Genomic DNA, 27841 nt, shown 5'->3' on the forward strand with positions numbered 1-27841 from the left:
ATTGCGGGGAGAAAATAATAAAAATTCAACTGCTTGAGCTGAGGGTGTTCTTATTCCCATTAGCCCTTGAGCTAACAGAAGCTTGGAATGTGTGTGCATGTGAAGGAGGAACCTCAGCCAATCGATCGATGATTCCTTAACATGAGGGGCTTTTCTCTTGGGAGAAATGAGATGGAGATAGCATTGTTCCATCTGGCTTTTTTCAAAATGCATTGATTCACTTTTTTTTCTCAAGCGTCTGCTGAGAGTTGAAGCATTGATTGGACATTTTCTTTTGATATCACTGGGTCTTTGCCACACCTGGCACCGTTGCGAGCAACCTATTTCGTGCATGTCGTTAAGCCCTTGTCAGAGCTAGAAGCATGAACGGGGTGTAGTGTTTGGTCCAGGTAGCGCCATTCGCAATAAAGGTTACTTGGTTACCTGCCATTTTCACCAATATTCCAGAATGGATCGGTTTGCTTGGCCTAGCTTGGCCGGTAGGCACGCAATCGAAAGCCACATGATGGGTGGTGGTATTCGAAGATCGCTCTCAGAGTTTTTGAGGCCCCAAGAGATTCCTAAACTCTGAGAACGAACAGAAAGAAAAAATTTTCTTTAAAAGATGGAGCTATTGCATTTTGCCTTCACACCCATACGGTCCGGGGATCTTATTTGATAACTATTACCCTCTGCTGATGCGAGAAGAAATTGTAAAAATAAAAAATAAAAAAAAGGAAAATGGGTTCAAGATTCTGTATTGTTCCATTGTCTGCGTTTGACATGCGCCCAGCTCGGGTTGGTATCTAATCTGTGCAGAAAGGAAAAAAGCAGCAGAGCCGAGGCGACCAGTCGGCGACTCTTTGGCTTGGACGCAGGCGAAAATCGGAGCAATTTATGACAGGCTTGCATCACCCGGAGAAGAGATCTGGTGTTACTGTTGAAGGCTATTCAATTCAATCTTGTAAAATACCTCGAATACAAAGGAGATTCAACTGGAGCGCTTTTCGACCATGGCATACTTGTTGCATGAAGAAGTCCCCGAGGTTGGCGCCGGCTGGTAATACCCTGTATATTCAGAACCGAGCCGGCATGGGGATATTTCTTCGTGTGAATGTGAGCGAAAAACCTCAACTGTTTCTCTTTTGTGTTACCGAAATGCTAGTAACCTGGAAGCTAATTCTCAACCTGGAAAGGGTATTTACCCCAAGCTTAAGTTCTGCCTGAAGCATTGAACTAACATTTTGCACCAGCCCGGTCTGCTAGGACTTCATTCGGCAGCAAATTAGACATAAGGCTCTTCGCTTTGAGAAGGTGCAAATCCCTAGTACCCAAACGAATGTAGATGCGACGGCGGATTCCTTCTGTAGAAAGTACAGTATGGTATCTTCCCTTGCTTGTGGAATACCAAGATACCGAGGCGTCCAGATGACAGGCGTTCTCGCTTTCGGATGGAGGCAAATGTAAAATGTTGATAGACAAACGCGTTACCATGTTCTTGAGATTGGTAGCCTTTTTCTAGAAGCTGTTTTTAGCAGGCAAAAGGAACCACAGGAACAGTTTGTATGTTATAACTGTGCGATTTGAGATGAAGCAAAGCGCCGTTTGAAGATCATTCCCGTTGGCTTTCAGGCTATCGTGGGTGCTTTGTCGCTGACCACTGCTTATGTTTCACATACTTTGGATTGTGTATCTGGAGATGTATAATTTGCGATTGCGAACTCGAATTGCTATATTTGTCAAGCGAAGGATGCTATCATGACTGATATAATACTCCCTTCTGGAAAGCGGGAATATCGAAAAGGCTGAAGGGCTGATGACTGTGCTTAGCATCAAATCCCGAAACGAAGATCCGAAGACGCAGCTTCTCGCAGAAAAAAAAATTAAAAAGAAAAGGTTCCAGATATTGAACCAACATTTTACCTGGAGCAGCCGATGAAATCATAAGGCCTCAGTGTGATATGTTCCTGTCTCACTAATAAAATTCTGGAGCTCTCGGGCGAGGTCGTTTCGGATACGGCACCTTGGGGCGTTTAAGCTTTACAAGCCGGTATTTTTTCGTTTTTGACAATAAACCGAAGAAACTGATTTATTTTTTTCCCCCGCGGCACGGGGAGCTTCAGGGTGACTACGTATTTGTCGAACCTGCGTTGTAGACGATGGTATAATGTTATTACTGAAGAGGTCCCATTATGACGCCGACGATCATCTCGCAGGTTCAAGATCTTGGAAAAAGTCCAACAAAGGTTATTGATAGGCAGGCACAAAGGAAATTTTCTTTCCTCGGGGAAACTTGGAATTGGTCTTGTAGTTGAGGGCATTTTTGCCTGTAGCTCCGGCTTGAAGCCCGTACCTGAACATAGTTGGATATGCTGGAGGAATTCGCTGGTTTTTGTGGTTTGGCTATGTCAATATGGAGTAGGTAGAAACAGGCGCCAGCGACTTGGCTCAATTTCAATCGGTAGGAACCGCGACAATACACAAGGTCGGTTCTGAAGACAACGGAGCCACGTATCGAGCTCGGGATATCCTACGGACCCGCTTGAACAGGTTGGCAGGATGATGATGATATTCGGGTTTGGAAGTTCATGATGCCTTTGTCGGAATAGAGAACCAGCGCATAACGTATAATAATACCCCGTGACTAAATCAATGGATCTCAATGCTGTAGGCATTGTTGGCCGTGACCCTGTCCACTCAGAAATTAATTACCATTTTGTGTCTGTACAGACGCATATGCAAGCACAGGACCGGCCTCCTCGTGCATTTCTCCAGGGAAATCCATCGAAAAGCCGGGGCAGACGAGAGCTTTTTTTGGCAATCGAAGAGGACAGTGCCCCTCCGACAAGATGCCCCCACTCTCGTCTATTCTCGAGGCGTTTGGTCTTGTCGACGCGAGGGTTTTCTCGATTCCTGCTTGGACATATGCCTTTGGGTGTAACACATGTAAGCTATAGCTGCGTGCACATGTGCTCAAGGTTCGTCGCCATCTGCACCTCAAACGAAATGACATTTTTCGATGATGTGCATTTCGGATTCGAATCTGCGGAGAAAATGAAGATATAGATCTCCAAAAAGTAGTGCGATGCGGCCCTTGCACGGCAGATATTGCGGTAAAGTTACAATATATATATAGTATCTGCTCTTTCTGGCACGCCCCGTTGAGAGAAATCGGTCAAGCTGGTCGTGGAAGGCTGCTGCGCTGAATTAACTGAATTTTGTCATTTGTGTATTAGACGCCACGGAACCCCGGCGCCTCTCATTTCGTGAATTGACGTCTGGGGACTTTGAAGTTACAACCTCGAGACATGCTGTAACGGCTGTAACTTTGAAATGGATGATCAAGGTCATGCTGCGATTGCTTTCCTCAGGGCTCCTGTCAAATTATGGTGTCTTCGACCCACCCATCCTTCTTTTTAGCAAGATTGGTTGACGTCGTTGGAACCCGACGAGAAAGGGAACTGAAACCTGTCGGGCAGCCTGGTGCCAATGGATCTGGGAGCCCTGCGTCTGGCAGCGGTTGAAGGGTGGAGGAGAGCTAGGGGGGCCAGAGCACCATCGGGTACCCAGAGGTACCTTTCGTCCCTGCTGCCTTTCTCGTTCGCACGAGTCGCTGCCGCCCATTTGGAATATCCGTCCGACACCGTTCGCTGTGCTGGTGGTTGCCCCCAAACGAGGGCACCCCAAATTGTCGTCGAAGGGGGGACTTTTGTTTTTTCAGCTGCGCTCTTTGGGGTTCTGGTGCTCGAAGCTAGCGAGCAGGTCAACCTTGGTGTTATGCTTCCTCCCCATTAATAATGATTGTCAGCCTGCCCTCAACTTGTATAGTGAAGCCATCGAGAAATAATCGCCAAAGCTTTACAAAATTAAATTAAATTAAATTAAATTTTTTTTTTTTTTTTCTGGAACCTCCTCGGAGAATGCCAATACATTAGTGCTCTTGCTTCCCAGTGCTTGTTATTGACAGGCACTAGCTGGGAAATTTTTTTTTATTCTATCATATAATAATCTCAAGACAGGTTGCTGCCCTTGTCTGTCTCTCAAGACTTTCTCCGAAAAGAAGGGAACTCTCTCCCCACGAAACAAAAACAGATTCAAGTCGATTGTTTCAACTACGACATCCCATAGAAAAACGATAAAAGTAAAAATCAAAAATCGAAAAAGCCCTCCATCGCTCGCTCCGGCTGCCCATTTACTTGCCTTACATACTGTCTATTTTTGTTCCCTGCCGGTTGGTTGCTTGATTTAGTTGCTTGTTGGGTGCAGCTGCTTCGCCTTGCTTTTGTGCTTTTGTGCTGCTCAGACTAAAGCTCAGGCTCAGGGCCATTCTGTCATACTTAATACAGGCAGAACTCCCTCCCACCCCCACAAACTGGACCCATTCTAGTGGAAATATCGCAGCCAGTACTTATAGTCGAACCTGGCCCCTTCCCTGGACGCCCTTTCGTCACGTACAGTAATACCTAGCTCTCTTCTCTGCCTTTTTTTTTTTTTTTTTTTTTGACCTGTCTGGCCTGGGATTTTTTCTTTCTTTGTAGGCGACCTGTTTATTATAAAGTCGCCCTCGACCCAGCCGACTTCACAACAACACACTTTGGGGATCCCCTCTGGCAGCACAATAGAACAATCGACTCTTATCAACATCAACATCAACCATCACCAACGTCATCAACATTACCATCATCACCAATCACCATTGTCCTAATTAATCAATACTACTACTCCCTTATCACTTCGACTGTTCCGACCCGGCATTGCTACTATCTCGACTAGAGTTGTTGCCGTTCCCAGCCAAATCTAATTGTTCGAACCCAAACATTTGACTTCCTCGACAAAAAGTGTATATGGAAAATTGCCAGTTACGACGACAAGAAAGCTTTCTTGCTATCCTTTTCTTACCTATAGCCCGTCCGCCTCCTCTTTCTTCATAGCCCTTCGGCCATCTTAATCTTTTTCTCCTTCGGACGAACCCATTTTTTCTTCTTTTTTTGCACTCCTGCTTGGAACCTTTTCTTCTTCTTGCTCATTTGACGTAAACAGTGTCTTGTGAACCTGATATTATTCTTCTTTACTTATATATTATTTTATTTTATTTTTCCGCGGGGAAAATAATTGTGGTTGTTGTCGAGTATAACAGCAGCCACTATTTGCCTTCTGGTATGTATACCTGCTTCCTCAAATCAAATTGATTGTCGCCCACTTCTCTTCCCTTCCCTTCCCCCAACTTAACCCTCACCTCTTTCTTTTCTTCTTCTTGCCCCAGGAGACAAAAGAAATAAAATAAAACCAAGAACCAAGAATCAATCAATCAATTCCTCTCTTCCTTCCCCTTCTACCAAGAAAAATCTCAACCTTCAAAAAATCCATCTTCAGCGTCCCTCCTCTTCTTCCTCGTTTCATCTCCCCGCCCCCTCGCCAAGTCCCATCTCGCCCTGCAGGTGCTGCAGTGTCTGATCAATGTCGCTTTAATTCGCTGTACATTTCTCAGAGCCTTGGCCCCGGTTGGCAGCTGTGTTGCCTAGTTAATCGCCAGACGCTTACTTGCTGCTTGAATCAGATCCGATCTATTAGGTCTATATAAACCACGGCTTCGGATTCGCTTTTGAAGAACTATTATTTTGCAACCAGATCAGCAATGCCAATCGCCCAGTCATCCCGCCCAGTCGGCTCCCTCCCTTCGACCTGCTCTAGTTCTTTCTCGTCGATATCTGACGCCATGGTTCCACCCACCCCAGAGATCAAGATCTTGAACTCTCACGTGAGGATACATGGTTCGGATCACGACGATTTCTCGCCTTTAGGCGGCTCATTAGACGATTACCATACTCAGGGTCGCTCGTCTCCCAAGTTTATCCTCGGTTCTTCCGACGAAGGTCATGAATGCAACACAGTCCTCGAGGAGGAGGAAGATATTGAAACATCCAGCGAAGCCCAGGAACCATTGACTCCAACATCTTTTGAAGGTCATGCCGTTTTCACATTAGAACAGCACGAACCAACTCAGCCCATCACACAAAAGCAGACCGTCAGGTCAATGCTCGACATGTCGGATGTCAAAGTCCGTCCTCGCAGTGTTTCCAAGCCACCTTCTCCACCACCCTTGACAACCCAATCTCCATCACCTCAACCTCGAATCGAAGCACCGACACCCGTCAAGAGGTCAAATACTTTTTCTCGCATCTTTCACAGGAGCGGAAGTGGTAACGATCTGATGAATAGACTTGGGGGTCATCGTGACGACGACTTGACACCTCGACATTACCCTCAACCAAAGGCTCGAGCTGGTTTGTTCTCTCTTAAGAGCAGCCCTTCTCCATCGAAGGCCGGCTCCCCATCCAAGTCTTTGTCTCCGACAAATAGCTTGACCGAAACCAGAAAGAATGCCGGCTCTCCACCTAAGTCGTTGTCGTCCGTTGGACGTCTGGGTAGAAACCGAAGGTCCAGCAGCATGAATGGCATCGCTGATATGCAAACCGAATGTGCTATCACACATCCGGCGGAAACTGGTGTCGGTCTCAAGGCTAGGAAGTTGAGCACCGCCGCCGTTCCCGTCGCTCCCGCTTTTAAGATCCACAACCTTAGCGAGAAATATTCCAACAAGAGCCATATCCCAATGAAGACAAAACAGATCGGTGAGGGCGCGAGTGCCATTGTCAAACTGATGAGTAAGGTTCACGGTAACCCCAATGAACTCTTCGCCGTTAAGGAGTTCCGAAAGAAGTCAAATAACGAGAGTGAGGAAGAGTACACCCAGAAGTTGAACTCTGAATGGTGCCTTTCCAAGTCGCTGATTCATCCGAACGTCGTCTTGACTGAGGACCTCTGCCGTAACAATGGCCGATGGTGTCATGTTATGGAATATTGCAGTGGGGGTGATCTTTTCTCTCTCATCAAGAAGAATTTCATGGGGCCAGATGAGAAGCTTTGCATTTTTAAGCAGCTTTTGCGTGGCGTTGCCTACCTTCACAGTCATGGCGTCGCTCACCGTGACATCAAGCCTGAGAACCTTTTACTCTGCGCTGATGGACGCTTAAAGATCTCCGATTTTGGAATCTCCGAGGTTGTCAGTGGTGATCACCCAGCCTTCAGCCAAAAGATGGAGTGTGGTGCCAATATGAACGAAGTCCGCCTTAGTCGTCCAGGGATCTGTGGCAGCAAGCCTTACCTCTCTCCTGAGGTTATTGCCCAAAAGGGTATGTGTTGCAATTTGATAACGTCCTTTCATGGTTTCACAACATGCTAACTTGTCTTCGATAGATGCCTATGATGCTCGCAAGCTTGATGTCTGGTCCTGTGCAATCGTCTATGTGACACTCCATTATGGTGGATTCCCATGGGCTGAAGCCAGCTCCAACGACAGAATGTATGCTGCATACAAGTGCACTTTCGACAAATGGCTTGACGCTAACCCATCCGGACTTATCACCACTGATTCGACGATGCCATCCGCCCGCATATTCTCCGACATGAAGCCACCACTGAAGCGTCTCCTCTACAGGATGGCTCACCCTGATCCAGAAAAGCGCATCACTATCGAAGAGGCTCTTAACGACCGATGGATGAACAACGTCGACTGCTGTATTCAAGATAAGGATTACGACAAGGCTCCAGCCCTCGTTGACTGCAGCGAGTTGAAGGGCTGTAAGTTGGCTGGCAAAATGGGGGTCAAGAAGTTGCATCAGCATCTCCCTCCAAAGGCTCCCAAGAAGACATTGCACCATGAAGTCTAGGCCGCTTTTGTGCAATTATTTGGCTTAAAGAATCTGTTCTGCCGCCATCGACACCATCCAAGACTTTGACATTCGTTTCACGTCTTATTTTTCTTTTCTTTTAACTTCCCTTTCCTTCGACTTTCATACACCTGGGGTCTGTTGAAACGATATAGGAGAGTTTGTATATGACTTCATTTCGCTTCCTTCGTTTTTACTCTGTAACAACAGCTTTGCATCCAGTAACCTGGTAATGTTTTAATGATCCTTTTTCTTTCCTTTTCTATCCATTATTACAGTATTGCTTTTCCTTCTGCGTTTATATATGGGATGGATTCGAATGGGGTTTATTGATTTTCGCATTTTTATTATTTTCTGTTTGCGGGCGTTCTGGTCTACACCGTGCTTTTGTTTAAACAAGCTTCTAGTGGAGAAAACAGGATATGTTCTATGCTCCGTATAATGTTTCTTTTTCATTTTATCTTTCTTCCTTTTTACCCAGTATTCTTTCTGAATTACTTGCAAAAAGCCCATGGATCGCAGAGCTCGCGTTTCCTTGTATCATCAGACTCTTTTTTTCTGTTTTACCTACTGAGTTCCTTGCGCCAGGGGTCCTTTGTTCTAGGGACGGCATACTCGATTAGCTGAGTATCTTGATCCTCCTCCTGTCCGCTCGTCTTGTCCTACATAGATAGACTCGAATCAAGAAATGGAACCTTTCAATGAACCTAAATTTGATCATAACCGCCTGCTCATTCATGAATATTCACCCATCATACCTCGCGTGCGCAAAATGCCGAAAACGACTCTTGCTGTTGACGTGGTTCAATCGAAATACTCTAGCTTGACCTCGTCGTATTCCGTACATACATGGGGCCGTTCATTTCATCCGTCTCCTGAAGGTCATGGTCATTTTGACAATAATGAGGAAATGAGCGAGCATATTCAGAAGCCCCGTTCATGCAACACAAACCTCTCTCTGAACGAAAGGAGCAACCAGACTGGGTCCACCCTTGACCTGTCATGCATGCTATGGCAAGCTTCTTCTTTCCTCCCTTGAATTCCCCGCATTTCCAAACATTGAACAACCATCAGCTTGGGAAACAATAGCCCAATGATTCGTCGTCATTTTCCAGGTTTTTGCTTTTCACCGTACTCAGCGTGGGGGGCAAACAGCTTTTCAGATGACTTCCCTTGCTGTGGGAGACCCGACCACGCATAGGTGAGCGAAAATGCCTCAAAACCCCAATACGTCGGTGGGCCGGCGCTGAACCTTCTGGCCCATGATATGGGTCCTAGAACTTGTTCCAGGTCATCCAACTCATCGTCATTGAAGGCATTGCCCGGATCACACGTTTCATCGATTCAGGATCGAGTCCTTTTCTGGCTCTAGCTTGCCGGCATCTTCGTCCGAAGCTATTTGCACCTTCGTTTTTAGGATGTCAGCCCCATCGTCGACATCCGAGCCATATGCCACTGCAGAATGTCATCATGATAAACGTGATCCCTGGTTCCTTATGGAATTTGGTGGACAGGAAAAAAGAGACTTATGTGCCGTCAGCTGGGCTGAATCACTAACGCCTCAAAAGAACATTACATACATGCAAACCTGCGCCTAGCAGATCGTATCAAATATAATTGGGATACCTAACGCCGAGGCTTCTTAGCCGGATCGATCGACCCTTTAGATTTTTTGGCAAAGGGTTATCAGGAGCTCGTGAAACCTGCAAAAAAGTCAGGCCGCGGAGAGATCCTCGTCGCGAATTTCCCCGATACGTGCTAATTTCTGGGGGTATGTTTGTTCCCGCGTCACGGAGCTATTTGGCATACAAATTCGCGAGATCCGTTGCTCCGTGAAGGCAAAAGATTAAAGAGTCGGGTTTTCAGGTGTTCCTTTTTGACTTTGAGATCTAAAAATACTACCCTGACTGATACCCATGGCCATGATTGCATCGATGGCGGCGAAATAAGGATGATCTTATTGTCCACAGCGTACATTACATTTTGCGTGTCTGAAGAGCGCAGTTATTTCTCTGACTAAACACAGTTAATATCAACCCCACGTATAACCTTTGAAGCTGCCGTCCTTTTTTTCTATTGAAGTTTCTATCACGAAAAAGAAACGCAAGGAAATGTCTCTTTTCTGCAAATTCTCTTGCGAGGATTCTCCTTATTGAGAAGATATGTCTCGCTCGTTTTCGGATACCCGCATTGGAAGCAGCACGGCCTCGATCGCGATCGTGGAACCCCGTATTTTGCGGTTTGTGATGAGACATCTCAATTTAACGGCCCAAGCTTCGCTTTGAAGCTCCAACTCCCCAATAACTGTTTCGAATATTGAATAACGGAGCACGGAAGGGAAGTAACGAAGCTGTCCAGCCAGCCACCGGATGGCACATCAGCCTTGAAAACCTTGCCAGACGGCATGTCTCGCCTGCCACGGACCACAGCAAGCTTGCCGTCTTAGTATGTTATGTTGTGCTGTGCTCCGTGCAACCGTGGCCCTTGATTTCGAAAGGGAAAAGAAGCTTCGCTGGAAAAGCTTCAGCTCTAAACCGAGCCAAGGAAAGTCCATCATCTCCCAACGAAGTTTGTACCTGATATTACCCTGTAGTGCACTAGCTCTCCTGGATCTCTGATTCAATTGGGAACCACGTAGCACAGAAGAAAGCTTGGGCCAAAAAGCGCATCAAGACAGCCGAACTGTCCTTCTCCTTAACAATCATATGCACTCAAGAGCTTTCTCTATCACATACCCGATCCAGCCATCGCGCTGGCCAGCGGCCCAAGCAGTTGCGACAGAGGGATTTCACGCGCAAGAGCCACACTCCTAAGGAGATGAGAGAGTAGAGCGGGGAGAGGCTGGAATCATCCTGCATCATCATTCGTTCGTGTCCGTATGAAACGGGTCACCGGACTCCCCTTCATGCCTTCGCTTAACGACGCTCAAATCTGATATCTCTCGAGCACAAACCGGCCCTAAATTCGAAGGAATATCCCCTCGCTCAATTGGAGCTTATGGAAATATCCGTTAGCCCAAGAACATGGTCCCTGATATTAGGGACGACACGAAGTGAGCTCCAACAACCAAAATCCCGCTCGACATACATGCCTCGTCGCTCGGGTGCAGATGCTGGGCCGGCATCTCTAGTTCCCGTTTTCGTGGGGGATTAAGAATACCACAACTTAAGCCGGTCTCCTCGGATTTCGCAGGACATTGATTGAAGTTCTAAATACGGCTCGTATCGAGAGATATATAGCTGCCGGTCGGTTGAAGCGGCATGCGCGCGCATGAGCGTGGATCTCTCGAGGGAGCCTGTTCAGAACCACCTGACCTCATCTGTTTTCGTGTTCAAGCATCTTCAGGCAATGAAGCACCCTATATGCTCTCTCCACGGAGGATTACATATATTTGCAGCTACACAACGGGAGTAAGTTGGAGAACTGTAGCTCTGGTATGCGGTGCGCTTTACGAACTCTGGTCCTGTTGAAGCGAAGATCCCTTGTTTCCTACTGTTTTATATCGCGACCCGTTAACCGGCTTTGTTCTTGTTATGCAGGCCAATTGATACACGTCCATTTCCCCCGTATGATACTTGCAGGCGAGAAAAGCCTCATGATATATTGCAAACCCTTGTGCCTACCGCATCATATCTTGATATTGCGAAATATGAGTGTTCGAAGTAATGCTTGAGGGTTGCAAGAGCTTCTCCCATGTCCACAATTGGATACAAATCACAAGCTGCTCATTGTCCCTAATAAAATTTCCCCACATTTTCGGGGTTTCCAACTGAAATGTCAGAAAACAGCCAGGACCCATCCATTTTCGTATTCCATTTACCCCAGAATTCCTTTGCTTCTCGTGGGGAAGAATAATACGAAACGGTTTTTCTTTAACAGGTTTTGTGATCGATGATCCCGAAGACATGGGCCCTGTAATGTGAGTGACAAGAGGGAAATCGTCAGCTTATTTTCTCAGGTTCTGTCGGGCCATGTCACAAGGCACACGGTCTCTTTTTTGGGAACTTTGTCGCCTCACATTTTTATATGAGGGATATTCGATCACCAAATCGCTCCGGTTCATACTTTTTCTTTTTTTTTCTCCCCCTCGCAATGCAAACAAGAACGGAAACAGGCAGGGATCGTGGGAGGAAGAGCAGCCACTCACGCGTGGTTTTCGTTTCTCCACATTCTCGCAATCGGGGTTTAGTCGAGACATCTGCATGCTGGCAGATGGGCATAACCGTGGGGGTTTTTGCCAATCATAGTCTTCCCTTTGCAAGCGCCTGGAAGAGCCCTTTTTTGTGTGTGTTGGTGCTCGTGCTGTGCTGTGTGGGTGTGTTAGTCAGCAACGCAGTTTTGCTTGTTGGGAGAATGAATCGGCTTGTCGTCGACAACCTCTTTGATTTCGGGTTCATATGATTTTCAGGATTGTATGTCAATTGACTATTTGCAGTTATCGCGGGTAACTCTACGAAGACGTGTAAAAGCGGACCTTATTTTCCCATAACCTAGCGCATACGGCATATCACCCTAATCTACATAGGCTATCCAGGTTTGTTTTTCTTTCCCTCCCAAGTCCACGGCCGTTAGTGGCACGTTGGACAACAGTGTCTTTGTATTCCCATAAATCGCTCGTCGCCTTAGCTATAGGTAGGTGATACTACATGAAATATGTACCCTATTTAACTTTTATTCCCCCCTTTGGGCCGTCGTGGATCATGGATTTTGGAGAACCCCCCCTCATGCGGAGGGTAGTGTGTACAAACCGGCAATAATTAGGACAGTGATGAGTGCTTTTAGTTCCATGGATCCAGGCATTCACTACTGGGACGGGGTCTAGTGCCACAATATCACAGAGAATCTCATGGTCGAAATCCCTTGTGATACAATTGTTTAGCAAGGTTATTCGATGATCGACTTCACCAAGATATCCTGTCCACGTTTCAAAAATGCGTCGAGTATATTGAAGCGAAGATCTTAACATGGAAACTTGTCTAGGACATGATATTTGAGGTCACGGGATGTTTTTACAGATAAGTGTAACGGAAGCTTCCATTCCTATGCAACCGAGGGAGATATGTATTCGACCGCGTGTCGTTAAACGGCGATTCTCGGGGTTGATGTCACAGAGCTCGATCAAGATGATCTGATTCGATCGAATTGAGTATCCTATAGCGGTCACCACGCAAAAGCGCATATTGACAACAAATACTACTTGAGCGTTTGATCATGATCATATGAGGGTTTCGTTATTCAGGATAGCGTCTCAACTTCAACAACCTGCGTATGCGAACGGAGCGGCTTGATTTATGTACAAAAACCCTCGAAACTTACGAATAGGAATCCCGTTTTCCATTCCAGGATGATGCCGCGGTCGACCGAAGCTATCTGATACGTCCGAGGTTGAAAAGACCTACTAAAAAGGGCTACAGATTCGGTGAACATCAACCGCATGGTGCATAATATACTATGCTCTCCGCATTTACCAACCCGTTCGAAACTTGCATTTTGTCAGGAAAAACCCGCGATCCATCCCACGCCAAGTGGCATCTTTGGGTCGATCGGTTATTCGAAGTTTTGGAGTTCTTCATGCGGCCCGTATATGGAATCCCATTAGTGATGAATGAATGTACCCCAAGTCTTGGGATTGATGCGGTGCAATAATCAAGCTTTAGCTATCGTTCCGGGGGGTGAGGGTCGGCATACGGAATGGAACCTTGGAAAATCAAAAAATAAAAAATAAAAAATAATAAATAATAAAAATAAAAACCAAGTGATTCACTATGTCGCGCGACCATCGAACTAGTTTATTCGTACCATAGGTCATAGCTATCTTCATTACCTAAAAACTTGTATTTTTTTCAAACTCCATCCCCACGAAAACTAGAGCTCATCGTTGCACGGTTGATTGACGGTAACAGGACATCAAATCTGGCATATGTGGGGTTGCAAATTGTCTTTGAAATTATAAATTCCCGTAGTAAAACATGCCTTTTGATCCGTACGGATCATCTTCCGCATCTGCGGGTTCGGGACGTGTACGGAGGCTCTGCGGTCTCACCGAGCCGGAACAATCACCTACGACGGTTAAGTTAAACAGCTTAAAGCACGAACGGGAACGAGCTTAGCTACGGTATGGAATGTAGGTGTATGTTTCTCGGACGTAGACGAAAGGAAAAACTTTCCTCAATTAAATTAATTAACGTCGGCCCTTTCCTACTTTCGATTTTGCATCGGCTTTTTAAGCTCATTGGGGACTCGAGCGGTGGAAAGCGACGAAGGTGCATACACACAAGTCGTAGGCACCGATGCAAGACGTTTTCTTGTGTGGCGAATTCCATCTTAGTCGGCCTAATTAACTTATTATCCCCCACTTTTGGCTGTATCATATTTCGGAGTTCAGCTACAGTTCGAAATTTTTTATGCAGGTTTGTTCGGTTTGTCCTGGGATTAATGGGGGAAGAGTCTGTACTGTTGGATTATTTGACTGTGCAAAGGCGCGCTGGCCGGGTCTTGGGTTTCGGGCTTTTTTCTGGGGAATGCGAGCAAACGTGCATGAGGACGCTTTTGAATTCCTGTACAGTTAATTGCTGAAAATTCGTGAAGACTTTTTTTTTTCCACCCCGACTTCGACCGAATGGCATGGTCTGTAACCGTAATTGATCGTATTGCTGCTTAATGCCTTAGCAATAACATCCGTGGTGGCGGTTTTTGGAAATTTCGGGCTCCTACAGCCCAGTTCCTTCAGCTGTTGCGTACCACCCCGGCCGAATGAGGCAGTCCATTGCAGTCCTCTAGGATGACAGCACCCCGAAAGAAATTTTTTGCGTCCCGTGCATGAATACCGAACCGACTGTTTTTTGTGATCTACTATGCAGGCAGCACAAGAAACGGGGTTCCGGTAAAAGTAAATTAAATCTAGAAACCACGTATCCCCATCACTAACATCTAAAACATTACTAGATATAGGTCGATCGTGGGATGGGATGTGAATTAAACGACTAATAGATTAGCTAAAACGATCCAAATTGAAGAGCGCGGCTTCGAATTCGGCCCTGGGATGGGAAGCTGACATCGCGAGTTCCGGGTTTCCCGGCCGGCCCAGGGGAGACCCGAGTGGTACTTTTGGGTACTTCGCCCATACCTTCCCATGGATTTGGGGTTTGTCATGTCGGGTTTTGCAGATGCCGTATGTATGAATCGAACCACGGGATTAACTTCACCCAGGCATGAAAATGAATCAGGATGAGGGTTTTAATTTTTTTTTTTAATGCGAGGGCGACGAAATGTGGCTTTCTAGATCAGGTCTAAATCTCCGCATATCATGTCATACCCGCTGAGTTGATATCCAAACCCAACTAAAACTAACAAACCATCTTCCTTTCTCTTATCTTCGGGGAACTAGAGCTCGTCTCTGAGAGAATTTCGGACCTTGGGGGGAGGAATCATGGACGGTTAGCTTCACGCTACAGTGGTATGCTAGGGGGATATATGGGCGAGATTCGGCCCGATTGGATTCTTTGACTCCTGGGCATTAGTTAACAGAAAAAAGCGATCGGTTCAGGATGTATTTTTGATAAGAAAGAGAAGGAATCGTTGGAGATTCCATCTCGGGTTCCGACGAGCTCTCTCCGTATCCCTTCTGCCTCGTTTTGCTCGTCGATCCGGGAGCAAGTCCTATAGGTCAGTTTTCCCAGAACAGCTGGCGCCAAACAAGGCCTAGCGATTCCAAGTCCGATAGAACCTTTCGTCGGGATTACGGCAGGTTAATCAGACGGACGAGAAAGAACGCCTTCCTCAACATTTACCATGCAAGCCCAGGCTTGGTTATTCTCGGGATTGGAGCTCAACCGACACATTTCGGGAAGTTCGAAGTGCTCCAGTTCTTGGAAAAACTTGTCTATGACATGAGGATTCAAGGGTTTTGATGGGAGACGAAGGAAACCAAGAGACTCGGCCAAAGCTTAGCTTTCTGGGTCTACATAGGCCGTGTTTATAGACGCTATGCCGCATCTGCGAACCGTGCACGGATGGTTGTTGGGGATTCCATACCTATGCATTAATTCTCGTGCTCGCATCGGGATTTTCTAACAATTTGCGAGAGCGCTAGAGCTCACTGCTGAGCTATAGCTAGATATAGATCTATAGATATCTACTAGCCAGCATCTAACCATATCTATCTAGCCCTGCCTCATCAATTTCAAATCTGTGTTCGGGTGTTTATGCATTTATGTATGCCTGCACGTGAGGGTGAGGGGTGATTGTGTGATGTAATGAAATCGACGGTTTGGAGAGGATTGAGGGGTAAAGAGGGGGGGGTATCGGCTGAACCCCGTCGACACTAGTCTGGAGATGGATGTCGGATGAAATGGGACGAATTGGCGTCTATCGCGGATATAGACGACCGCTTGAGGGAACTCCCCGACGTCGGACATTTGCAACATACAACACGGGGACGACTTCATGATATCCTCCTTGTGACCATTCATTCCGAAGGAGGTATTTGGTAGGGATGCCGTTAAAAAAGTCACTGATGTCTTTGGAAAGGCTTACTTGGTTTTAATGATGCATTCCAATGCATTCACGATCTTTCCCTGCTCATAGACAAACGATTACAAATCCCGCTTACATCTTGACCGACCGGAGATCGTGACTCGCCACAGAAGGTATCAGGTTATATCGAGGGTTAACCGCCGTGATCAGAACGAAAAGTCATTTTCTTCTTCTCCTCCTGTATATGCATCTTCCCCGCAAAAGGAACCCCGACCCAGCTTTTGCATAATCCCAAAAGTTCCCGCTCCGGAGCTCTGAAAGCCTAGGCGCCTACGAGTCCGGCCCGGTTATCTCCCGGATCATCTCCAAGTCACCATACACCCTGAAATCATACCACCCTGCACGCCGGGGAGCCCGGTAGCATCCGAGATAAGCCCAAATATCCCACCACATCGAATATCCATGGCTATCGCAGCGTACGAAGAAGTAAACCCAAGCCCGCCACCTCTTCCTCCGGCCGAGCGTGCGCATGAGCCAGACCTCAAGCGTCTCAGGTTGTCACCGACGCCTCCGAACCCTGAGATTGCCACCCGGAACCGGCGGTTGATATATCTTCAGACTCATGATGAGTATTTTACAAAAACGGAGCACGCGTTTTCGCTACCCACGTTGTATAGTCAATTGGTCAGCCGGTTTATGAGTGGGAGGGATAGGAGGGAACATGCGGCGGACCCGGCGAGTCAGACGAAGTTTAGTGAGATATTGGCTAGGGATTTAGAGCGCGGAGAGGATCGGATGGAGGATTTACGACGACGACAGAAAGTGGAGGAAGAGGAGGACGAGGATGAGATGGAAGAAGTGGAGGACGAAGAAGGGAATATTGTCATGAAATCCGAACGACAAGTATCGAATACCGACCTTGACGGAGAGGAAGCAGAAGATGGCCCCATAGACGCTGAAAAACTCGATGCCGACATTCTGATACGAGCGGATTCCAATGGGGAGTTTATGAACGTACAAGATAGGGAAGAGGCTTGGGAGATATGGAGGGATATTCTTTCAAGGAGGTTCTTAAGGGGCCATGATGAAGATTTTGATTATGATAGTGTCGATAGACCCGGAGGAGCTGGAGACCCGAATCATTTAATTGAGGTTGAGATTGAGAGAGATGGATGGGAGGAATATTTTGATGAAGAGGAGGCCGATGCTTATATTGAACGGGACGGGAAGAAGTATTCAGGCGGAAAGGTCGTGGAAGGGGAGACCGGAATTCAGGATTTCTGAATCTCCCTGTATATCATAAGTATTTGATATTAGTGAATGAGCGGTTATTCCCCCAAACCCACCACCTGTAAATACAATTTTGAGTTCCAAGACCGCGGAGAGTCGGTTTAATTTTACAATACATCATAGTACATCTATCAAAACAATCTTTAATTGCAAATTAACAGTTGCCTACTCGGCGTGGTAAATATCAATGAAACAAACAAATCGAGTGGGCAAAGGGAGCAGATATCATGACATTCTAAACGGCTAAAGCAAGCTCGCTAAGTATCAATAAAAATGGATTGTAAAACGCCGCATATCTGTGAAGGGTATCTTGAACTCGAAGGGGATGAGGGGAAGGAAAGAGAGAAAATAGGAAGGGGAACTTTAGAAAATGTGCAGGTGGACAAGTCTTGACGAATATGACTGCATAATGCGGAGTAGGGTTCAACCAGATCGGAGAATATCCTCAACGACTGAAGGGAATATCGACACCCTCCACGAAGTTTCGCCATGCCTCCCTCTCGCAGGCCTTTCCAGACTCCGTATTTGGTGCGTTCAAAATGACAAACTTCTCCCACTTGCAGTCATCAGTGCTAGTAACGATAACGGTATCTTCATCCGTCCATCCGATAGAGTTTCTTCCAACTCCCTCAACCTTTGCTTGTGTAAAACTCCATTCGGAATTGAAGTACTTTGGCAACAAAGGTAACTTTCCAAGCAATGAAAACCGCTTGTTGGATTCCATAGGACCCGTGCTGGTTGTTTCCGCGCTCCTAGAGGACGGCCTTTGCTGTTCCGTTGTCGAATTAGAAGATGAGGCGGCCGGGGTTTGCGACAATACATCAAAAATGTGAAGGGTCCCTTTGTCAGAGGTAACTGCTATCCGATTAGACGATGGCGAAAAGGCCATCGAATAGACCATAGCTTTGTCGATTCCACGTCGCAGTTCCGTCACTATCGCGGAACTAGCTGTTGAAAATATCCTGATCAAGGTCCCATTTTCGGAAGCCGTAGCCAGAAGGTCGCCGTTGGGGCTCAACGCCAATGCCATAATCGCGGATGTATGTGCAGGGACGATGGTATTATTCCCCGTTTGTAGATCAAAGAGATTGACTTGTCCAATCGTTCGACCGGGAAAGGCGACGTGCTTGCTTCCGAGACAAGTGAGTCCAAAATCATTATATACGGTCTCAAAAGCTTGGAGTCGCTGGGGTGGTGATGAGAAAGTGTATATTGAAATGTGGCTCCTGAGCACGACAACAATTCTGGATCGTGATAAACGGACTCCCAGTACATCTGATTTGAACTCCAAGGTGATGACCACTCTTTGTTTGGCATCATCCCAAATGACGACTTTGTTGGGAGGAAACTTGGGATCCCTACCACCCCCTACCAGGGCGAGAAAGTTGGATCTTCCAAGCATGATTGCAATGGCAACACCGCCATTAAATCCTGATAAACACACAAGAAAATTAGCACTTTAGTCATTCCAGCTACCAAAAAGATTTCTAGTCATTTTATACATACTTCTGTGAATCCGAAGTTCGCAGGGATCGGAATTCATGACTTTTATAGACCATCCGAGTTATGTTAGCTCCTTGATGTCAACACACAATCTTGTCTAGGGAAGACCCACCTGCGAATCCATCTTCCAGGCCGACTGCAAAACAGGAGTGATCCTGATTGTAATTGGCGGAGAGGGCAGTAGTGCGCCCGGGGATGGTGAGAGCCTTCCTAGTGTTCATCTTGGCCACCGAAAATCTCAATAGAGATGCTAATGCTCTGATAACTGATGCAGAATGAGTTGGTGGTTATTGTCGAATACAGCCGAAAGTCGGGTTCGAGGCGATAAAGAACGAACCTAACCGGGGTAGATGCTGACGCTGAAGAGGCGTTACAAGCTACGATGGTAATGAAGAGTTCAAGATGAAAGCTCGAAATCGGAGATTTGAATGCGATATCTTAAAGGCTGGATCCTCAACGCCGCGTCCTGATATTCTATTGGCTGAGAGCCACTTTACAAGAAGAGGTTATGCAATTATGCTGCTGTGGCCGAGCAAACGCCACCTACGTTTGGACCCGGTTTGATTCGAATGGATTCGATGTTCAAGAACTTGAGAGAAAGGAGCTTCCAGAAGCCACAAGTAGGATTGGTGATGCTTTGTTATAACAGAACTACCATATTCGTTTCAGAAATTCGATTTGAGGAGACTATGAAGTTCGAAATACCGTACCCTCTGGTTATCCTGATGGTGCATCGTGGTTCCAAAAGTCTGTAGTCATCTAATTTGGCCGCGCTAGCCACCCAAATCGCAGAGTGACATGCAGTCGAACCACGGCTTCGGATTGGTAGATTTCCACTAAGCTTAGCCACTTACCGAGCCATAACGTTCGGTGGATGGCAAATTTGAGTCGCAGGTATTTGTACAGGTGACGCCTTCGCTGTCATAGGCTGATTATATGATATAGAAGGAATCTTACTGGGCCTCGTGATAGTTTGATAAACTATACTTTTCACACTTGAGTCGGCAAGTGGGGATATCGAATTATCACGAATCTGTAACATATGATGATATATGGGTGTATATGGAAGTTCGATGTTCTGAAATGTGCGCATATGCGGTATTATTCAGTCCGACCACATCGACTGCGCCACACGAGAGAGGGTGGTAGTGTGGCTGGTGGAGGGTACCAAGCTTCAGCCACAAAACACCACGACCAAGCCGTCCAGCAGCTGTCCCTGATTGCTGCTGGGAGCGGGCCAACTTGCAGAAGCTGTATCCGGAACAGCGACCGCTACATGCAAGACCATCGAACCTGCAATTGCATCCTAGACAACCGAATCCTATCATCGTCATCACCATCTCCTTCAATGTCATAGGTAACATCTCTATATCTACCTAATCCCCGGGGTGCCTGTGCCGATATCAATAGCCCTAACCACTTTGGCCTCATTTCCCTAGCTTAGGTACTCACTTCACTTATCTCCACAAACCCTCAAAAAGCGCGTCGATAGCCCGTTCCCCGGATATCCAATCTGATACTAGCCGAAACTCCACACCGACTTCTTGCGTGAACATTCCGCTATTGGAATCGGCGGTGGATCCCCTTCCTCTCGATTTACTCTTTTAAATAAAAAGAGGACTTTGGGCACGGTTATCCTAGTTCCTATCAAACACTGAACAAATGGCAACAACGTCACCGACGGCCGCAGAGGATGACCTCTGGTCTTCCATGCTGTCGAATGTCGCTTCGTCGAAACGATTACCTCAGAAATCAATCCTCGTACTTGGTACATATCACCTTCTTTTCGTCCACGGAAAAAATTAGTTTATTCGAACTAGACTGGGAGATGGAAGTTCCGTTCGCTAACCTAGGATGGATACTGTCGTACAGGGGGGGGTGCGGACGAGCAGAAGGAATTCGTGGATGCCTTGGGTGGCTACACATCGGATAGTCGCAAGCAAGGACGAAGGCCGCCGGTTGCCAATGAATTCGCTCTTGGTTATACATATCTAGATGTTCTAGATGCTGAGCAAGAAGGTCTGGGCTCGAAGGAATATCTTATCAGGCTACATATTTACTGTTACTAACGGGATATCGCTACAGACGTCCTCGCCCGCCTCGGTCTATACCTCGTTTCATCCCCGACACCGGCTTTCTCACCGCTTCTAAAACCGCTATTCACACCCGAACTGCTCCCCGATACTCTTGTCATCCTACTTCTCGACTGGCGGACACCCTGGACATGGCTCAGACAAACGAGGCGCTGGATACGGTTACTCCGAAACATATTCTCGCAATTGGATGATGATGCCAAGGAGGCATTGGAGGAGGTTATGAAGGCTTGTAGGTTCCTTTCCTCGTCCTTTACCTGATTTTTTTTGGAAGTTTTTCCTTTTCTGTGGGGAATAAAGCAACCTGAACGGAGGATCTTACGAAGGTTAGGGGAGGCAAGACCGAGGAATTTTGGTGAGACTGGAGCGATTCAAGTCCCCGGGGCGGCTCCGGAGGTACAGATTCCACTGGGGCCTGGGGAGTTTGATGAACCGTTAGGATTACCGTTTCTGGTGGTTTGTCAGAATGTGAGTTTCTTTTTTATATATCTAATCAAAACGGGGTCGGATGGTTACTAAACTCGAGTACGAGACGTAGGCCGACAAGATTGAAACCTTAGAACGGGAAAGAGGGTGGAAGGAAGAAGAATTTGATTTTGTCCTGCAGTTTATGAGGACGATACTGCTAAAACGTACGATTCAAGTATCTCCGAGTCTGGTTTATACGCAGCTAACACTATTCTACAGACGGAGCATCGCTCATCTATACAAGCCCCTCGATACCTTCCTCTCTTCAATCGCTAGTCTACACATGTCTCTCCCTCCCCGTCTCATCAAAGGTATGTACCATTCTTTTCTCTCCACGTGAACTCACACCCGGATTGCCTGCCGGACCATACCGTTTCTACAAAAAGCTAACTAAGATACCACAAGCAAACCCTCCGCCACAATGTCATCGAGCGCGAAAGAGTGCTCGTCCCCCCATCCTGGGACTCCTGGGGCAAAATCCGTGTTCTCCGCGACTTCGACGTCGAAGGCGTTGGTTCCGGCTGGTCCGTCGACATTGACTTTTCCCCCGCCGCCGCCTCAACCACAACATTAGACCTAGACGCTCCGGTCGAAGGCGGTGCAGTGGAATTATTCGAAGAAGTCATCCGCGACAGTAGAAGCGACGATTCACTTGCAGCGTTGAGGCCCAAGGGAGCGATAGAAATGCCACCAGTCGATTTACAAGAGTTTTTAGCGACGCAACTTGAAGTTTTGGAAAGTAAGAGGGAGGATGAGAGGGGGCCTGGTGGAGGTGGGAGTGGGATTGGAGTTGGGGGGAATAGGAATGCTATGGGGACCGTGGGGATGGGAGAGACGGATAGTAGGGTTAGGGATCATGTTGGGCCGGTGCAGTTTAACGTTGGAGGGATACAAGTTGATGCGGATGATATGTTAAGGAGGATAAAGGTGGGAATCTTCATTCGTCTAATTCTGTTGAAGTTGAATAAACTGCTAATATGGTTTGGAATAGGACCGAGATGCAGCCGCAAGTCTTGACCCGACGGCCGCAAACGCTGCAGGCGGGCCAACATCACCTGGCGGTGATGGTAAGAGTCAGAACGAAGTACTGGCTCAGTTCTTCAGCAGCTTGATGAACAAGAAAGGTGCTGGAGGAAAAGGCGGATCGGGTGGTGTAGGTTCCGGAAAATAACGACACCTCTCTCTCCAAGTTATCGTCTCGTCGTCAGATTCCTCAACTTGTGTCTCCAAGATGTATTCCATATTTCATCTACCGATTGTTTCCCGTCTGAGCGTTACGTCAATGTTTTATTTTATTCCCCCCTTATAGGAAATCGGATGGAATCTGTAATTACCATTTCTTTCTTTCTTCCCCATTCGCCTTATTTCCTGCAGTTTTCCCCTTTTAACTTACGGCGGCCGGTTGTACATAGCGGGGGTACAAAAAGACGAAAAGAAGGATGCTGTTGGATATCGAATCGATCCGAATTGTTATTCTCCAAATCGTGCAGATGCAAAATTTAAAAGAAAGAACATTACCCCCTGCCCGGGGAAATCTTCGGGGCGAAACTGCTGGAGAACATCCGAGGGAGAGATTCAGTATCGATATCCGTGATTACGCATAGTTGACATCTTTCTAAACGGAGCTGCTGTAGCTATGATACAATGGGGAAACCTGACATCTCGGCCTTCTGATGGGAACTGGACTATCTTCTGGCATCATCCACGGTATAATCATGCCTTTGAAAGCCATATGAAAAACCTCATCGCCCAAGGAAAACGATAAAATAAGCGACCAGGTACGAGATCAATAAATCGTAAAGAAACACCGTTATCCACCGATTGAAAAACTAAAAGAGGATTTCGAAAAAAAGAGAACGGAACAAGCACTTTCAATGATTAAGCTGATACATCCTTCCTCCTACCTATGTGCTCCAGCAAACGCCAAAAGCTTGAAAAGAAATGGAAAAAGAAGAGAGAAAAGAAACAATAGGCTTGTGAGAGTAACCATATTTCCGAAATATAAGGAAAGGGTAGGAAACAACCAGTAGTAGTAAAAAAAAAAAGACATCAAACAACGCTTAGATGTTGGGAGTTTGTAGCTTATTTATCCATCTCAAACTCGACCCTGGTCGGCATGGGAGTTGTAGGAGTCCGTAGTTCTTCCCCAACATGCGTAGTTGCCAATGAGGATGTAGGGCTACCCAGTAGTGTTCCCGAGGCCTCACCATCCTCTGGCAGTCCGGTTTTAATCGCCAACTTTGCAGCTTCATCCACTACACTGGCTTCGGCGCCCTTCAATAGATCTCTATCTCCCTCCATAATGCTCTTTGCATCTCCTTCCTCTTCCTCGTCTTCTTTGTACTTCCCAGGTACCGCATTCCTCTCCAACTCTTTCTGGGCTTCATCCATTCTTCTTCTAACCTCTTGTGCAACACGCATGCCATCGTTCACAATGTTATCGAGCACGCCTCTCAATCCCTTTGCACCGGCAATGCCTCCACCGCCGAGGTTTCCGAAGGCACTGGCACCCGCGGAAATGTTCCTGCCGCTAGGAGTCTTGGATCCATCCGTCGAAAGCACGATTGAATCCGCAAAACCCGTCTCGAAGAAGTACTCTAGAACTTCATCTGCAAGTACGATCATTCTGAATGTCGGTAGCGTGATATGCAGCGGGTTCGCCGGGTCCAAAGCAATATTCGCCGACATTGCCGAAGGTCTGGTATTTGGGTCGATATCCAACGAGTTCTTCTCTTCGGTGTCTTCGTCTTTCTCCTTCTCTTTGCCCTTGATGGCCCCCTTCTCCTTAACCGGGCTCTTTACACTTTCCCCATCCTCATCATCGGATGCCAAATCCAGTAGATCTACCAACTCGTCCATTCCCTCAACTCCGGTGCTAACTTCTTCCTGCTTCCCCTGCTGGTCCGGATCCGCATATTCAAAGCATCGTCTGATGAAACCACTGACGCTTCCCAAGAAAGGATCCGTGCCACCCTTTCCTTCACCGTTTCTATTCTGATCTCCAATATTCGGCGGTGTCTCCCATCCTCTCCTCGTGATGAACAGTAACGCCTCACTGATCCTCAAAATGCCCTCCCGATCAACCCTCCCGTCTCCATCGTCATCATATAGCTCGAAGAAGTAACTTATACTCTCCATGATATCTTTCTTTCCCTTGATCCCCGCCAGTCCTGCAACCACATCTTGCAACGAAAGTCCGGACCTGTAGTCCGTATCCCACCGTCTGAACAGTCTCTGCATGAATTCATGGTCTGCCGGTTCCGCGTTGTCACCCCATGGGCTCAAGTTGATACTCTTCTTCCTTCCGTTGCCGCCCCACTGCGGGTCTAACGACCCACCGAGGCCCGGTGAGAACAACTGTGAAGGAGAATCCGCTATCGCCCATTTTGCCACACCAGCCAAGAATTCTCTAAAGTAGTCATAATCCATAAGTTGCGACGAAGGACCGAGACCTATACGTCCCTTCTCATTGATACTCTTTTCGCCAATGCTCCTAGCCGAACTCATTATTTTCTTTTCATTCAATCGTTCCTTTTCTAGTTCGATCGCTACGAGGCGTTCTTGCCGTTCGTAAAGGACCTTGTAGAATCTATCGTAAATATATCCGAGGTCATTGGTAGATAGTCGTTTACTTTCCGGTCCGAGATTTCGGAGCGTTGTACGCTTGGCGAAGGATTCGATGGATGAGAGAACGGAGTCTTTGTGTTTGGTTCTTTGGTCGGTGATGGTTTGTTCTGTTATGCCGGAGAACTCACGGAAGGCGACAACCATAAGCTCTTGAAAACGCGTGACCGCCCGTAGCTTCTCGTTGTCGCTTCTGGGGTGGGCGCTTTCGTCCAAGCGGAGGAAGTAGTTCTTCAGACAGCTGATGAACGCCCCGTCGTCCGTAACATCGAGAAGTTCTTCGCCGTTGATGCGAAGGATTGCGAGACCGACTTGGAAGAGTACCTTCGGACCCTCGAGGAAGAAGACGTCGAGAACTCTGAAGGCGAAGACGAGTGGCATGGAGTTGATGAAGAGGGAGAGGAACCATGGGAGCGAGACGACGGAAAGTTGGACGTCGGATTTGACGAGATGCTCCCAAAGGATCGGCATGGTCTTCTCGACGAGTGATTCGAAGACCCTTTGGTCGAGAAGGGTGCCGTACATGGTTTGGGAGTAGTAGCCTGGGACCAGGCGATCGCAGAGCGTAGATAGGAGGAAGAAAGCTTGGGTTTCGGACATGTAGCTACCCAATCGTTAGTATCGCAGTCATTTTATTTTAAAAAAAAATAAAAAAAATAGGTGAGTACTGACATGAGCAGGGCAGCCACGACGATATTCATCGCCTGGCAGTAGCCAACATCCGGGTTCTTCCAGCTGTACGCGCTAAGTACTCGACGGAGTCTGCCTATTCCTTCCTCGCTTTGGAAACCCGGATATTCGGGTAAACTACGATTCAGGTCCTTTTCGATTTCGTCAATGGATAACGAATGTCGGCCTGAAAACTCGGTGAGGGTATCCGTGTATAGCGTCGGGTTGAATAGCCGTCTGTACAGCGACCCGGAGGTCAATTCCCAAACTTCTCCACGTAACCTCTGTACGTTATAGTTAGCCATCTTTATTCGAGTTGGTAAAGAATCGGGCGAGCCTACATTAGGTAACCCGACCCGGATAAGCTTGTGAAACGTTGGCTGTCGTATCAGAGTGATATTCCGGCCGTTTTCTATTATCCAGTCAGCAAGTTGAAAGATTTCATAAGAAGTCGCCACCGCTATCACGAACCCCGCAGGTATTCTGCCCATAATCTCATCTTGCTCCTATCGCGTAGCTTTTTGGCATCACCGGGATACCTCCAAACCATACCCAGCCCCGCATCGGGTTCCTCCTTCGCTCCATCCTTCGATTTCCCGCCAGTAACCAGCCATTCACTGTAACAGCTGCCGACGAGCATTCTTAGATTCTTCATCTCGCTCATCTGGCTTCTCAGATTCTTCTTCAAGGCCTCGCAGAACTTCTCGCATGTTGACCGTAGTGAATTGAATTGTAACGTGAGCTTCTGATCGTTGTGCCATGTTGTTACCGCTAAGGCGAATAGATAGCTTCGGGAATGAAGCCGTTCCACCCGTCGGATTGCGACTAATGGTAATGTGAAACCGCAACTTGGAGGTCCAGCTGCACTCGATGATGATGAGCTGGTCCCCGAGACGGAAGACGGTGCGGATGAGGAGAAGCAGAGGAATGATTCGGAAAGATGGAGACGACCAAAGTAATGTTCTCCCGTCGGTAGACTTAACTCGCAGGGTATGACGGCGAGTGGACTTTCAGAGTCCGGGAGACGGAAGTTGGAGCGGAAAAGGACGGCAGGAGTTTGGCCATCGTTGGTAGAACCGTTGACCTGATTAAGCAGGGAAGGTGGGAGGATGTTCGGATCTATCAAGGACGAAGCCTTGGAGATCAGGGAGGATAGAGAGAGCATGGCCCGATGATTGTGTACCGATGCAGCTGAAGTCGTATGTGACCGTGACCGTGACGGTGGATCTTCAAATGTGCAAACGGGTCAATTCGGATAGAGAAAATGTCGGGGAAGTTTGAAGTCGGAGATGATATCAGGTGCGGTAGTATGGAAGTGTGTGGTATGTGTGTGAGTTGGTGTTCGAGCAGGGTGTTTAGTAATGTGGTTGGTCGGTTTGGTGTTGCAGAGCTGAGGTTCGACGTTCGAGGTCAGAGCTTCCCGCAAGCAGCAGCACAATCCCCCGCCAAACACCAAACGGAACAGATCGATAGGCCCGAAGGAACCGTTACTACTTCGGATCACACTAACGTACGATATCACTTGGATGATGGACGGATGATAACATGGATTTGGGGGATAGACGACGGGGAGAGGAAAAGGAGTTTTATCGGTTGGAACGACAGAGCTATAATACAACATCCAGGCAGGGGCACAGACTCTGCTCCAGCTCTGGTATAGGATGGTCAACTATCTCCATCGAGCCTCGTCAGCGTCGCAATCACACTGCACCGCACCGCACTAGCCACATTTCGAACGATACTACATTATATCCCATACGGAGTACTCTGTACTGTAGTTAATAGTTAAAGAGTGGATTGGATTCGAATGAACATCTACCAAGAAGTAGTTACTCGGTATATATTGAGGTGGCATCTAGAATCGACAGAAGAGATGATTTGACAGGTAACAGCTTCCGGATTGCAGCGGTCGGCTGCATGGCATCCAATCTGTCTTGTCGCGGCTCGGATAGCTGTAGCTTGACTGGCCCTGCCGGCATCCACCTCACTCGCTCACACCTCCGCTGGAAC

General features: G+C 47.3%; 5 protein-coding genes across 5 annotated transcripts; 3 read left to right on the forward strand and 2 right to left on the reverse strand.

Annotated features, from left to right (window-relative positions):
- Nucleotides 1–5614: 5614 nt before the first annotated feature.
- DFL_006852 (uncharacterized protein) lies at nucleotides 5615–7709 on the forward strand (the record flags this gene model as incomplete). Its single annotated transcript, XM_067636342.1, has 2 exons — nucleotides 5615–7172; nucleotides 7237–7709. 2 exons carry the CDS (start codon nucleotides 5615–5617, stop codon nucleotides 7707–7709), a joined length of 2031 nt encoding a protein of 676 aa, XP_067487969.1.
- An 8937-nt stretch (nucleotides 7710–16646) lies between these two features.
- DFL_006853 (uncharacterized protein) lies at nucleotides 16647–17468 on the forward strand (the record flags this gene model as incomplete). The annotated part of the gene is made up of 1 exon (XM_067636343.1): nucleotides 16647–17468. One exon carries the CDS (start codon nucleotides 16647–16649, stop codon nucleotides 17466–17468), a length of 822 nt encoding a protein of 273 aa, XP_067487970.1.
- Nucleotides 17469–17919: 451 nt separating this feature from the next.
- On the reverse strand, nucleotides 17920–19711 carry DFL_006854 (uncharacterized protein; the record flags this gene model as incomplete). The annotated part of the gene is made up of 6 exons (XM_067636344.1): nucleotides 17920–18905; nucleotides 18981–19019; nucleotides 19090–19242; nucleotides 19315–19336; nucleotides 19525–19612; nucleotides 19683–19711. 6 exons carry the CDS (start codon nucleotides 19709–19711, stop codon nucleotides 17920–17922), a joined length of 1317 nt encoding a protein of 438 aa, XP_067487971.1.
- Nucleotides 19712–20639: 928 nt separating this feature from the next.
- Nucleotides 20640–22709, forward strand: DFL_006855 (uncharacterized protein; the record flags this gene model as incomplete). The annotated part of the gene is made up of 8 exons (XM_067636345.1): nucleotides 20640–20745; nucleotides 20850–20996; nucleotides 21063–21302; nucleotides 21402–21538; nucleotides 21609–21702; nucleotides 21758–21849; nucleotides 21944–22465; nucleotides 22530–22709. The coding sequence occupies 8 exons, from the start codon at nucleotides 20640–20642 to the stop codon at nucleotides 22707–22709; spliced, it is 1518 nt and encodes a 505-aa protein (XP_067487972.1).
- Nucleotides 22710–23620: 911 nt separating this feature from the next.
- Nucleotides 23621–26996, reverse strand: DFL_006856 (uncharacterized protein; the record flags this gene model as incomplete). Its single annotated transcript, XM_067636346.1, has 4 exons — nucleotides 23621–25766; nucleotides 25835–26115; nucleotides 26173–26243; nucleotides 26303–26996. 4 exons carry the CDS (start codon nucleotides 26994–26996, stop codon nucleotides 23621–23623), a joined length of 3192 nt encoding a protein of 1063 aa, XP_067487973.1.
- Between the last annotated feature and the right edge of the window lie 845 nt (nucleotides 26997–27841).

This window comes from Arthrobotrys flagrans, assembly GCF_004000055.1.
Source record: "Arthrobotrys flagrans strain CBS H-5679 chromosome Unknown unitig_8, whole genome shotgun sequence".
NCBI classification, from domain to species: domain Eukaryota; kingdom Fungi; phylum Ascomycota; class Orbiliomycetes; order Orbiliales; family Orbiliaceae; genus Arthrobotrys; species Arthrobotrys flagrans.